The 14,677-nt window shown below is 47.7% G+C and overlaps 1 protein-coding gene across 1 annotated transcript; it reads right to left on the minus strand.

Annotated features, from left to right (window-relative positions):
• Nucleotides 1-461: 461 nt before the first annotated feature.
• LOC117466031 (histone-binding protein RBBP7) lies at nt 462-11,445 on the minus strand. The gene is made up of 12 exons (XM_034109161.2): nt 11,267-11,445; nt 10,463-10,607; nt 9,889-10,037; nt 8,698-8,871; nt 8,489-8,604; nt 7,267-7,427; nt 7,047-7,173; nt 6,882-6,959; nt 6,298-6,374; nt 1,549-1,606; nt 1,302-1,412; nt 462-627 (listed from the first exon to the last, which is right to left on the minus strand). Exons 1-12 carry the CDS (start codon nt 11,280-11,282, stop codon nt 556-558), a joined length of 1,284 nt encoding a protein of 427 aa, XP_033965052.1. The 5' UTR covers nt 11,283-11,445; the 3' UTR covers nt 462-555.
• Nucleotides 11,446-14,677: the final 3,232 nt, after the last annotated feature.

Consider the following 14,677-nt stretch of genomic DNA (forward strand, 5'->3'; position numbering starts at 1 on the left):
TGTCCGTTTCCCTCAAGTGCACTAATTGAGTCCCACAGCCTTCACCCTACCAAACTGAGCAGCCTATGTACCCTGTGAAGAGCAACACAGCCTCTTCTTCAAAGAACAGCCACTTAGGAAGGTGATGGAAGAGGAAAAACAGCTATACGTGGGAAATCAGGTTGGCTTTTAACGGTGTTCACTCTGGACAGGTGTGGTCCGTTTCAGTTCAGTCTTCTACTGTCCAGGTTTCAGAACATATCTGTGTCTTAAGGGCAGCCTACTAGCTAGAGATGTTCTTGATTTCATGTTGTCTTTGCACCAGCCCAATAGGATGATCCGACCTTAACACCAGGGGCTTCTGCTCCCTGGACTGTGGAGGCACTAGCAGCTCCACAGGCAGAACCTCCTCCTGCTGCTGAGCCACAGTCCAGGCTGTGTCTAACTCTATACTTTGTTCATTTAGAGCGGAGGGAGTACACTTGAAGTCAGAGAGGGAAACGACGGGCTGGGTGTGGAGCTCAGGGAATGGAGGGTGGGGGGGGCTTGATGGAGGGAGACCAATGCCAAGCTGGGTTATGATCCCTGAGCCTCCAGCTCTGAAGCGGGGGTGTTGTCTGGCTCCTCATCGTTGTAGATGTTCTCGGCCTGGAGAGAAGACAGGGAGCACACACACACACACACACACACACACACACACACACACACACACACACACACACACACACACACACACACACACACACACACACACACACACACACACACACACACACACACACACACACACACACACACACACACACACACACACACACACACACACACACACACACACACACACACACACACACACACACACATTAATGCACACATCTGACAGAGTTCAATAAGAGAAACCTCAGAACCCCTGGTCCTCCCTGAGGAGGGGTTCAGTGATGGTGAGCACCACAAAGAGCTATGAGAGGTTGGAGTATAACAAACTGCTTTTCACACAAAAGCTTCCCCACCCATCAGTGGGGTATTTATCAGACTCGGGAGTACTCCAGTCCTGCACTCGGACTCGCGCACTGATGGACCCGGACTTGGACATTAACGACCCGACACAGAGATATAGTCTCGAGCAGCTGTGAGGCGAGTTCCCATACCACGCGCCCCCATTGTTCTCAGTCTAAAGACGTGCAGAGAAACACCCCGACTCGGACTCTCCGTGGGCGACTCGGACTCGAGGACTGACTCGACTACAACACCAGGGTTAACTAACCCTCTAACCCTGAAATATCTCCTCAGGAAGCTGAAGTGTGAGCGGCGGCTGTATTCACCATCTGCCAGACTTGCATGATGTTGTCCTCGGACACAGAGCAGATCACCCAGGGTTCATTGGGGTTCCAGGTGAAGTCAGAGATCTTGGCCGTGTGGCCCCCGTGGATGAACTGATGGAGGAAAGGAGGAAATTAGAGCCAGAGGTAATGTCATGTGTCATGTGATCATGAGAATATCAAAGACATTATCATCGTCACCTCACACCCTGCTGTGTGTGTTCAAAAGTCATTTCAGAGCACCACTCACCAACAGCTCGGGGGGGCCGTCCTCAGCATCTTCTGCCGACTGCTCCTCTCCGATTTTACTAGATGAAAGAAAAGTGATCAAAAGGTGTGATTAACACAACATCACGTAAAGTGTGCCTTTTCCTCTTTAACATCAGAGCGTTGGTTGGTCGCCATTAGGGCTGCACGATATTGGAAAAAACTTGCGATTTCCCCCCCCCCTGAAAACATACAGGAATTGAAGAAAAGACAGTTTTTCTTCCGCAAACCACCCTTTCTTGAACTTTAATGATACAATTGGTATTTTTTTAACTATATTTAACCGGATGAAGGATTTTAGTCACGGACGTCTGGATCTGAAGTTATCAGAGCAACAAGCTGAGCTAGCTCGGTTAGCAGCGCCGAACTGCCTGCCTGGAGAAACACATGAAACCACTTTATCCAGTGTTTCTACCTTTAATCACCGGGTCCCTTTGCTCTGGAGATTTGACTGTGATCGGTGGTTTGCTGTGGAAGCAGCTTCCACCTTTGAATTCCATGCCGTCACAGTAACCCATCCTATACAATGAACCCTTGTTGTTCTCCACCGTCCACCAGGCGCCTTGGGGGACTTCCTGGAGGAATTAGATCATCTCCTCTCACACATCCCTGAGTCTGGCCCTCCCGCAGTACTTCTCGGAGACTTCAACCTCCAGACGGGGAAGATAGACGAACTAACATCTCTGTTAACCGCCTTTGCTTTCTCACTGTCTCCGTCCCCACCAACTCATAAAGCTGGCAGTGTCCTTGATCTCATATTCTCAAGGAACTGCACTACTTCTAACCTCTCTGTAAACCCGCTCCACACCTCCGATCACTTCTTCATTTCATTCTCTCTACCCCTTTCCAAACATAACAAACTAATCTCTTCGCATCCTGCACTTGTCCGCCGTAACCTCCGTTCCCTCTCCCCCTCTACCCTTGCCTCATTGGTGCTCTCAGCCCTCCCTTCCTCTGACTCGTTCCAACTCCTGCCTCCAAACTCTGCTGCAGAAACTCTCTACTCTCTCATCCTCTCTGGACTCTCTCTGTCCTCTCACATCTCGGCAGGCTCGTCAGTCCCCTCCTGCTCCCTGGCTAGATGATGCACTGCGTGCTAATAGAACCGTCCTTCGGGCAGCAGAGCGGAAACGGTGGACATCCAAACACCATGACGACCTCCTAACCTATCAGGCTCTCCTCTCCTCTTTCTCTGCTTCGATCTCTCAGGCAAAAAGCACTTTCTTTCAAGATAAGATCCAATCTTCCTATTCCAATCCTAAAAAAATGTTTTCCATCTTCTCCACCCTCCTGGACCCCCCCAAAGCCCCTTCCCCCTCCTCACTTCTGTCAAGCGACTTTGTTAACCACTTTGAAAAAAAGGTTGATAATATTCGCTCTTCTTTTTCTGACTCACCTCTACTCACAGCTGGGTCACCTGAGCCACCTTCCACCCACACACTGACCTCCTTCTCCCCTCTCTCTCCAATGCGGCTTTCACACCAGCGCTTTTCAGTTTCTAGCTCCGAGCGGGAGCTTTTCTGGTTCAGCTCCAGTTTCCCTTTCCAGCTCCCGCTCTGTGCACACCGCCCACTGGCGCCCCAGAGCTGCCCCTGCTGCGTCATGACGTCACCGTTTACATCGCTGATTTGCTCCCCAACGGCAGCCATTACGGCAGCTCACAACAACAACAACAACTGCGTCGGGTCGATGATCGTGTTGCTTTTAATCACACGAAGCCAGAATAAATTGAATAACGACTTCTCCAACCTTATACTTTTCTCCAGAGTGCCGTGGTTCATTGTTTATTCATGTGTTTCTGCAGCATTTACCGACCGCTGCAGTGCTGGCTGCTCTTCCACAGAGTGTATTCTCCCGTTAGCTCCCGTTAGCTCACACTGCAGCGGCCGCTCCAAGTATTCACTGTCCGACTCACACAAGCAGCTGATGCATCTCCCCAGTCCCCCTTAGCCTAAGTGAATGTGTGTCAGTCTGAATTGACACTGTTTGGTATCATAACGCTGTTATGAAAGTTTCTCTGGTATCAAACGGGTGATGTTGGCATAGCAACCGAAGCTAAACTGACTACTTGCATCCGATAGCTGCAATAATACAAAACAACACGTCTGCCTCTCTCCACAATGATCGATAACAGCGAACGGATGGTCAAAGTAAGGCACAAATAAACAGAACCACACGAAGCCTGGTTAGTGCTGCCTGACTTTATAAAGTGTGTTTATAGGCACTACTGCTTGCAGGCAGGCATAACAGTCGACCCATGTGCAGGGGAGGTGGGTTTAGTTTCCTGCACGCCTCGACGTGAGAGAGACGTAAGCGACGCCACCTCTTAGCTCCAAAGCTCTTGCCTCTGGACCGACAATTTTTTGGAGCTGGAAATGAAGCGGATTCCGGAGCTAAGAGCCGGCGCAGCTCCGGTGTGAACTGGAAAACCCGGCGCTTTTCAGGCTCTAGCTCCGAGCCGGAGCTGAAAAGGCGCTGGTGTGAAAGGGGCACAAGTGAGGTTCTTACCCTCATTACCTCTGCCCGCCCCACCACCTGTCCTCTGGACCCTATCCCTTCAAACCTCCTTCAGAGTATCGCTCCTGATATTCTACCGTTTCTCTCCCATTTCATCAACACTTCTCTAACTTCTGGTCACTTTCCAAACCCTCTCAAGGAGGCAAGAGTAAACCCTCTCCTGAAGAAACCCACTCTCAACCCGTCTGATGTTATAAACTACAGGCCTGTCTCTCTCCTCCCGTTCCTGTCTAAAACACTTGAACGCGCTGTCTTTAAACAACTCTCCTGTTATCTCCATCAGAACAACCTTCTGGATCCGCACCAGTCTGGTTTCAAGGCAGGTCACTCCACAGAAACTGCTCTCATTGCTGTCACTGAGGAACTGCACACGGCTAAAGCAGCCTCCCTCTCCTCTGTCCTCATCCTGTTGGACCTGTCTGCTGCATTCGACACGGTGAACCATCAGATCCTCCTTCAGGCTCTGCACTTTCCCTCCTCACCTCATACCTCAAAGACCGCACCTACAGGGTAACCTGGAGAGGGTCCGAATCCGACCCTTGTCAATTAACTACAGGGGTCCCTCAGGGCTCTGTTCTCGGTCCCCTCCTCTTCTCCCTGTACACAAACTCGCTCGGATCTGTCATTAGCCCGCATGGTTTTTCATACCACTGCTACGCTGACGACACCCAATGAATTCTGTCCTTCCCCCGCTCAGAGACCCAGGTCGTCGCTCGCATCTCTGCTCGTCTAGCTGACATCTCTCAGTGGATGTCTGCTCACCACCTCAAGCTCAACCTTGACAAAACTGAACTGCTTTTCCTTCCGGGAAAAGATTGTCCCTCTCTTGACCTGACCATCAACATCGGCCCCTCTGTTGTTTCCCCGACTCAGACTGCAAGGACTCTGGGTGTGACCCTAGATAACATCCTGTCCTTCACTGCAAACATCGCTGCTACAACCCGCTGCTGCAGATACACGCTTTACAACATCAGGAGGATGCGTCCCCAGCTGACCCAGAAAGCGACCCAGCCTCTGGTCCAGGCTTTCGTCACCTCACCATGCTGCAAATGGATCTGGCCCTTCCTACATCCAGGACATGGTTAAACCGTGCACCCCAGCACGTGCTCTACGCTCTGCATCAGCCAGACGACTCGCTGCACCCTCGCTGCGAGGGGGACCCAAGTTCCATCAGCAGAAACACGTGGGTTTGCTATCCTGGCTCCAAGATGGTGGAATGAGCTCCCATTGACATCAGGACAGCAGAAAGCTCACACACCTTCCGGCGCAGACTGAAAACTCATCTCTTTCGACTCCACCTCCAGCGATAGAATGACAAACAAAGAACTGCTAACAGAGCACTTATATACTAATAAAGGACTGGCTTACCTAAAGCCAGTTGAGTAGCACTTGAAATACTTGGCTCTATGAAACCTGATGTACTTATATGATTCTGTTTTCTTCAAGGTTGTGTCTTCCTGGTCGAATGTACTTATTGTGAGTCGCTTTGGATAAAAGCGTCAGCTAAATGCAATGTAATGTAATGCAGAGCCTGCATGTCACTCACTCAAGTCCCCCTGATATGAGAGCCGTGCAAGTTTTCCTTTTGTAGCAAGCAGCAAAAATAATTGTAACATGACGTGTTTGAGTTCATTTGCCTACTTAATAATTCTAAAAAAGAAAATGTAATCTTTTTTTTTTTTTTAAATCGCACGTCCACGTGATTATCGTCCCGACACGATATATTGTGCAGCGCTAGTCACCATTATTAAAAGCTACTTGTTGTTGTATTAAGCTATTTAGCATATCATTACAGCCATATGTTAACAACTTGAATACCCTGCAGTATTAACCCTGTGCTCGATGTCATCAAATGTAAAGTAAACATCAGCATCAACATGCATGTGATGTTAGGAAACAGACAAGTCAGAATTGGAGGTAGACTCATACATGAGAAACCAGCTGGGGGGCTCCAATAGTGACATTGCTAAATTGAATACAGAAATGCCCGCTTCATTTTGAGTGCCCATTAGAAACTTCAGAGCACTGACTGCTCTTTTCCTGCGTTAAAGCCCGACTCATGGTCAGAAAGCTGTCGGGGAAAGAATGAAGCCTCCACGATCAGCGTGTTGCTCTGCCAGAGAGCAGAGTGCTTATGCTGATTGAATATTTAGTTCAAACTGTCCAAAACAATTGCATGTACATTTAAAGAAATGGATTATGGGTATGTTTTTACCTGAGGTCCCAGACGTTGAGGCGTCGGTCGGTGCCACTGGAGGCCAGGATGGTCTCGTTGTGAGGAGACCATTGTACCTGAGGGGGGGACACTCAGTCACTGCACCTCAGTGTGATGGAGGCATGCATGTACGCTTTGTAAAAACTCACAAAACCGTACATTGGAACACTTTGGGATTGTGTTCCATAAATGAAAGCATTCACACAAACGGGGTTCTGCCTGTTTGGGGTCAGAAGCAGCGTTCCTGTGGACCGCCACAGGTATCTAAAGCCTAACGGTAAATGTACAACAAAATGAAGTCCATGATATCTTAGTGTTACTTCATGTCGGCACCATGACCCGGTCCAACGCAGGAACAGGAGCCGCTAGTTCTCGTGCTCACTGGCTGGCAGGATTGCATTTACATTGTTCTCCACAGCACGAGCTAGCTGGAGCACGTTTCCAATCCCTGACTGTGGTGTGTTGTGATTCCATACATCGAGACTATGACTATTGAATTGACAGCTTAACATAACCTAGGTGTGTTTTCTATATTAATGACACCTTCTTTCTAACAAGACATTTTGAAGCTTTGAAGTTCTAACCTGAAAGATTTCATCTTTGTGGGACTCGAAGGAGTGGAGCTTCAGTTTGAGGTTCCTCAGATCCCACAGTGCCACAGTCTGAAATACAAAACAAGCTTAGCATGAAATATTCAGTCCCACTTATTCAACGCATTTGAGTTCAGAGTCCAGTGTTTTCTCCCGTACCTTATCAGCGGAGCCAGTAGCCAGGATGAACTCGCTGTAGGGGTTGAAGCTCAGACAGTTGACCTCAGCAGTGTGAGCGTCCACCGCGTGGCTGGCTTTGGACGTGGTGCTGGACCGAGTGTCCCATCTGGGGCAGGGTTCAAGAGTCAGAGGCAGCAGCACAAAACCACAAACGTTGGGCAGAACCAGACCACAAAGTGCACACTCAGCATTCACTCACATCATGAGCTTCTGGTCGTCAGCCACAGAGCCAAACAGGGACTCGTGGAGCAGGTGCCAGGAGACATCCTCCACCACGGCTGTGTGTCCGGTGAAGATGGTCTTGGCGTCCACGATCTTCCCTTCCTTTGTGCCCGCCCCTATGTCCCAGAGACAGATGGTCTGCCGAGTAAGGAAATGGGGATCAGTCACTTCTTTGACCACTGGTCATACCAACACCCGTCAGCGCAACTTACACTAAAGGGCGGGCTGATGGAATCCCTGCTAAACAAGTGCCTTTCAACTCTGATCATCTCATGTTCGCAGTGGCATGGCAATTATAGCAGGCAATGTAACAGCTGATCCACATTGGTGGATCGCCGAGTGAGCTCAGAGAGTTGTGAATGGTACAGCACTAAACAGGTGCACTCGTGTCCTGGTGAGCTGCTCTGACGGCACTGTTTCTACCTTCCTCTTCAAAAGGTGCCATCTGAACAATAGAGCTAGTATTGGTAAATCAACGACATTTAACAAATGAACTAACACGATGAACAGAATGTGAAGGGGCTACAGTTCTGATGATATACGAAAGATGAGCATGCTTAGCAGCTCGTCCTGTGGCACCAGGTGCTGCTCTAGAAGCCACAGTGAGTCACTGGAGAGCACATTTCTGTCTGTGCAGAAGATGAAGAATCACAATCAAGTTCATTGCCAGGTATGTTTACACATTTAGGCATTTACACACAAATGTAAATATACAAAGAACCTCAAAGTAACACTAAAACACTTAATATAATGAATATATGGCGACATGTGGAAACGACATGGAGCTGTGTGTCGATAATGCAGCTGTCACGTTAGATTTGGTTTATTGGACTGAATGAAGTAACAGAAACAAGGAGGTCTAGGATGAAGGCAGGCTCCTTCCCTTTGAGTACATGAGGCTTCAGACCTTTGGATGAATACTGCAAAGGCTAAAACACAGCCAAGACGAGGAAAATAACCACGTATATTTACTTGAGTACAGTACATTAGTATAGTATTGAAGTACTTCCATTTGTCGTGTGCGTAATAGGGCTGCACATGAATTGGAACTGAAATGAAGTTATGGCATGGAACAGGGCAACAGCCACACGGTGCTCCGGTAGCCTCGATGCGAAGCGTCTAAGGGGGTTCTTTCTGGACCGGCCTCTTCTCTGCTCTAGAACCAGGGCTACAAAGGCATCTTTCAGGTGTACACTCACATGGTCATCAGAGGCACTGAGGAGGTTGCCGCTGAGGTTTGGGTTCCAGGAAAGGCCGTACCCTTCTTTCTGGTGACCTTTCAGCCTTAAGTCAGGACTGCACTCCCCACTGGGATCTGAAGCGCACAAAGCAAGACTGTGTTTACCTTCAGGGTGTGTGATTACCTGGAGTCAAGTGCATCAGTATGCGAGCACAGCAGGGATCTCACCTGGCTTGGCAGGGTGCTTATTGTAGTCGAACACCAGCACGTCAGAGGTGGGGGTCTTGGTGGCGATGATGCAGTGATTCTGTGGCATGTAGCGCGCTCTGTTCACCTCCCCCTCATGGTTGATCTTGATTTCAATCTCAATCTTCCCACTTACAGAACCAAAGCCACCGAATTCTGATAAGAGATCCAATAAGACTTTAGCACACCCGAGCAGGTCCGTGGACACCAGTTGGTCAGTTAGTTCATGTTAGTGGGGCTGATCTTCTATTAGCTCGTACATGATCAATTATTGCGGTGAGCGGAAATTGCGTGCTATGACGTGGAGCCTGGTCTCGACATCTTTCAGGATCCTAGCCTCACTGCGTTCTCTCTTTCTGATGTGTGCCTGTGTGTCTCTCGCTTTTATTCACAAGTGCAACCAAATGTGCCGGGAAACAGTTCATTAGTCAACCATTTTGAATGGTTTTTCTAAGCCACATGCTTGTCGATATTATACAGGCCACTATCTCAAATAAAAACCTTTTGCCTTTGTGTGATGCACATTAGCAACTACCATATTGGTATTGGCCACAACAAACAAACAAACAAACAAACAATGAGTTGTTTTTGGCCATTAAATCCCAGTTAAAGCATCTCTGTATTTTGCTGGCAGAGTAAGTTTCTAAGTGCTACAGAGGCCAGTAGACTTCACTACGAGGAACGACATGCTTGCCAAAATCTGTATTTCCAGATGACAGAAACCCGATATGTAATTGTGCCATCCTCAGAGCTGGTTTTTGGGCAAAGCTTCGGCAGCGGTGCTCAGGCACCACCTGAAGGCTGGACTTGAAATGAAAAAGGAGAGACTCCCAAACTAAGATTATACCCCTTTATTTTGAAATGTATGCTCGACCGGTTTTGTGTGTGAGGAAATGTAAACTGTACCTTAAGATTATTCGGAAGCCAGACTAACATACTAACACTTCCACCCACAGAGCAGTGAGCCTTCAGTCACCCCCCCCCCGACAGCAGGGCACCATCAACATACCTGCTGGAAGACAGAATAACAGAGTCAGCACAAACCATTGAATGAAACATTATGACTCCCTCACTTCATCAAAGGTCTGAGCCACAGTGCTCAATGCACACCTACACTCTCGACCTGGCCATTAGTTTAACAAGCAGCTATTCAGATGTGACGCCAGGTGTAACTACCTCCTTTTTCGCTGTCGTAGTGCGAGGCATCAAACTGGGCGTCGTCGTTTGGTACCTGCACACTGGCAATCACAAGGTGGTTCTGCTCATCTGATGTGTGGGTCCCCAGAACCAGCCTGTGAACGGCGTAGTCCTTCCCCTCGGGCCTGCAGAGAGCCAAGCAGAAGAGGCTTTAGATCTGTGCTTTGTAACAAAGATGGCTTCCCTTTCAGTTCAACATGAGAGGCTTTAAAGTTCTCACAGACACGCCTGGACTGTTAGAGAGTTCCGATAGTAAAAGGAAAATATTGCAATTTCAATAAAAATGTCAATAATGGGTTGTGTCTGTCCAACTCCTGGCCAGATGTTGACTTTGATGCACAGTTGTGTTGTTAGCGAGCCCAGGAGAGGACCACCAGAACTGGATGCTGAAGGAAAACACCCAAAAGGAGAACCCTGAGCTAACCATGTCGAGTTATGCAGGTGCAGAGCCACTCAGCTAGGACAGCGGCCGGAGGACACAGGCCATAAGAAGTAGATTGACACGACACTTGTTGACACTGCCGTTAGTGTTCAAACCACGTCAAATTACCTGGTGACATCTGGGAGCCACTGGACGGTAAGACTAGGCCACTCCAGCGCATGGGTCATCACCAGGTCGTACAGGAAGGGTGTGTTTTTCTTCCAGATCTTGTACTCTTCGTTGATGACCCTTTCTTCCACTGCATCGTCATACACTAATAGAACAACATGGAGTCAGGTACAGCAAACAGAGGCAACTAATGTGTATGTATAATCAGCAGATTGATGTGCTGTGTATTGAGCACACACAGGCTAGGGTTACATAGTATAAGCATGCTGGTGCTGGTGGAGAAACGAGGTTCAGCCCGGCAGATGCGCAGGGGATACAGGCTATGGTTACATCAGGGTCTATTTTAAACTATTCAAGCTATCTTACTTACATGTTAACGCTGATATGTGACAGAAGTTTGATAACAACGTCAATAAAAAATAGCTGATAGGGTGGTTACTCTATATTATTAACCGTTTTCCCTTCATAACTTTTACAGCTCGCGACCACCCACTGACGTCACGGTGTGTGTAGGTGGGGGGGCTGGGGCAGCGTCACAACATGCACACACTTTCAATGCAATTCATTCCTGTCTGGGCCATTAGAATGAATTAACAGAGCATATTACTGACATGACCTTATTTTTAAAACACACAACCGAAAACAGCACACAGACATGCTCAAAGCATCGACACTCCTGCTGATAGGGCTTCACTAAGCTAGCATATGATGCTAGCACCCATAGCAGTGTTAAACGGCCGTGCCGCTAACACAAAGCGGTGCACGAGGAAAACGGGCCACCATATGTAGTTCTAGTAAACCTACCCTCTTTATCCGCCATGTTCTACCCTCTGCACTTTGTCACGATGCTCGAAAGCAAAGGAACTAAGTAGACGCTGTTATAGTGGACACTCCTGTTCCCCTAGCTAATACTGCTTTGGTTGTACACCACTACAAAAGTAGGCTCCTTCCTTTTCAGCGCCGAATATCTCTGTAACTATTACGCATGCGTCAACGTGCGAGTGCCAACGAGGGACAATGCTGCGCGCGGACTGCGCATGGGGAAAGGGTGCTGCGCAGACAGGTTCCTGCCTCCTCTGAAAATATACTCTACTTCTGGCCATTGCTATATGATCACAAGAGTTTAAGGGCAACAGCACTCGGACCGATGGCATGAAGTGAGGGGGCCAATGTACCCGCTTCGCCCACTTTTCTCAGACTTCATCTCAACTACACACCTGTACAGTTTTGTGAATGCAATGCATCTTAAAAAGATATGACAATATCACAGTCACAAAATCTTCTTTTGTGCAATTTGAAAGTAGTCAATTAATAAAAAATAAATTGGCATAGTGATTCATAACTTATACCTAATATAGGCCTACATTACATTACATTACATTGCATTTAGCTGACGCTTTTATCCAAAGCGACTTACAACAAGTACATTCGACCAGGAAGACACAACCTTGAAGAAAACAGAATCATATAAGTACATCAGGTTTCATAGAGCCAAGTATTTCAAGTGCTACTCAACTGGCTTTAGGTAAGCCAGTCCTTTATTAGTATATAAGTGCTCTGTTAGCAGTTCTTTGTTTGTCATTCTATCGCTGGAGGTGGAGTCGAACGAGATGAGTTTTCAGTCTGCGCCGGAAGGTGTGTAAGCTTTCTGTATATACAGTATGAGTATTACTGATATAAAGTATATTATGGGTATATGATGCACAGTAGATGACACTATATATCCAGTCATGTATGTGAAATAAAATGCTAATATTTGGTGAGAAATCAGAAGTGAATCAGACATCAGCGACCATGCTAATTTTAGAATTGTAACTGGATGCATGGTAACCACATGGTAACATAACTGTGGCCTCAGCTCAAACTTAAAGTGGACCTATCATGCTATATTTGAATAATATATTGTAGAGCCGTACCTATATAAAACATGTCTGCGATTTTTTTCCCTTCATAATACCAAACAGATCCTGCATTTTAGCCATGCCTCATTTCACTCTATTTGCTCTTTTTCAGCCCTGTTTTTGCAAGGGCTGCATCTGAGAAGTCTTCTTTGCTGCTTTTGTGGCAGACTACAGCGCCACCTACAGGCCTGGCATATGTACTACAGCGTCTCCAGCGCTTTCGAACGGCAATGGCCGTGGCTGTCTCCTCCTGATAGGTGGAGAGGTGCCCATATAGGCGGAGCTCCTCGTTCCTGACGTCAGAGAATTTTCAAATCTGTATCAGTCTGTATCAGATCCGTTGCAGCCCTGTTTTTAGAGATTTGGGTATGGAGGAAAAGAGAGAGGGTTCTGTGTTCTGACACTTGGTGAGTTCCCTGACACACCGGGGAGGGACACATCTTCATGTATAAAAGATGTACAAGAGTGCATTTTGCATGATAGGTCCCCTTTAAGGTGAGCTACACAGCAACGCAGTGTTTTTCAACCTCCCTTGAAAATGTTTATACTTTTGTCCCCCAAGTGGTAGGACCTTATGGCACTTTTCCACTGCAGGGCCTCACACGGTTTAGTACGGTATGGTTAGGCCTTGGTAGGCCAGGCTCACTTTATGAGGCGTTTCCATTACAGTTTAGTTACTGGGGTAGTAACTATAGTAACGCAGTGTAGGCGGGGCGATCAGCTGTTCGGCGGGCGGAGCGATGTGCTGCGTAAAACTGCTGTGACGTCATCTTCAATGCGAACCACAAAACAAAAACATTAGCCGTTAGCTGTTAGCACCAGAGCCACAGCTCCTCATATCTGTTCAGAAACTAGACAGAAGTTAAACAAGTACAAACCATAGACTGCCTGTGTCATGGGGAATACAGTCGCTGCTTTATTTATGTCTGTAGGCCGTTGTTGTGAGTGTGGACGGTCGGAGCATATACTGTGTTAGCTTAGCCTGATCGATCCGATCTCCACACACGCATTTTAAAAGGTTTTTCGCCTGCCGTCTGTCTGCAGACTTGTCAAAGCATTAATTCATGGTTTTTACTAACCGGTATCAGTATGTTGTTACTTCGGCATCATTTTGAAACGTGTATTACAATTAAATCACGGTAAAATATGTTCATCTTGTTGTAGTTGTAGGCAGGCCCGCCTTAACCTGCCATCAGGCCCTGGGGCTGATGGTTTTGTAGGCCCCCCATTTAAACAACAAATCAAAGTCATTTATAGCCTCTGCAGGCTCTGTGATCGCACTTCTCCACTCTGCTCTACGCGCGCCTGGTCCTCTCCTCCAGATGAGTGACGTATCGGGCCTCCCTCATGTATTTGTCCGGTTGCCGTTGGCTCCCCTCCACGTAGCAAGTCCTCGTCGTCCTCTCCATCTCCTCCCCTCCCTCCCTCCTGTCTGTTTTTCCTCTCCCGCTACTCCATCACTATCAGACGGCCTACTTGGCTCTGAGGCCCAGCGGCCGGCACCGCTACCGCTCGGTACAGAACTAATCTGTCCTTCCTCCTCATCCTGGCCTACAGGTTTAAAATAACCTGTAGGCCAGGATGAGGAAACCCCCGAAACTACTTTTCCCTCAACAATTTCCTTTCCCGAGCGCCACTCTCAAACTTTTTCTTCTCAAACTTTTTCTCCTAAACAACCTTCATCTGTCACTCAATCACTCGCAATTTGAATAAGTCACATGTGAAACATATTCTCATTCTGATTGGCTGTTAAGTGGTGCCCACTGACTGTTACGGAGTCATCTCTGGAATCCATCGATCTGATTGATTAGCGGAGCAAATGATCAAAATACTACGGAGGGAAGATATTTGCGTTTGGATTACTGGTCTGGGGGAAGCTCACGAGTGTGTGTGTGTGTGTGTGTGTGTGTGTGTGTGTGTGTGTGTGTGTGTGTGTGTGTGTGTGTGTGTGTGTGTGTGTGTGTGTGTGTGTGTGTGTGTGTGTGTGTGTGTGTGTGTGTGTGTGTACGTGTGTGTGTTTGTGTAATTTTGCGTTTGTGTGTGTTGTGTTTGTTTCCCGGGGAAAACCCTCACGAGAAACCCCGGCTGTTGTTGTGCCCGCTGTGACGTCAAGTTACTCCGTTCTCCGCTTGTAATTATGCCGAAGCTTCAACGTTGTATTTATCATCTGAATTTGCCGAAACAAGTTTAATATTCTGAAAGCCAAGACTTTGTTTATTTGAAACCAGATGAAAACAAACTGTAACGCACCCTGCCGTGTTAACTATGATTACTATACGCCTTGCATTCATAATGTCAGCCGGAGGGAGGGGGA

Source organism: Pseudochaenichthys georgianus, chromosome 3 (assembly GCF_902827115.2).
Source record: "Pseudochaenichthys georgianus chromosome 3, fPseGeo1.2, whole genome shotgun sequence".
Classification (NCBI taxonomy): domain Eukaryota; kingdom Metazoa; phylum Chordata; class Actinopteri; order Perciformes; family Channichthyidae; genus Pseudochaenichthys; species Pseudochaenichthys georgianus.

What these genes read in the sequence shown, in the direction of transcription:
- LOC117466031 (XM_034109161.2), bottom strand. An exon ending in TCAGTGCCTCTGATGACCAT is followed by an intron (nt 7,428 to 8,488) that starts GTGAGTGTACAC and finishes CTTACTCGGCAG; the next exon opens with ACCATCTGTCTCTGGGACAT. An exon ending in CTCAACGTCTGGGACCTCAG is followed by an intron (nt 1,607 to 6,297) that starts GTAAAAACATAC and finishes TCTTTCATCTAG; the next exon opens with TAAAATCGGAGAGGAGCAGT.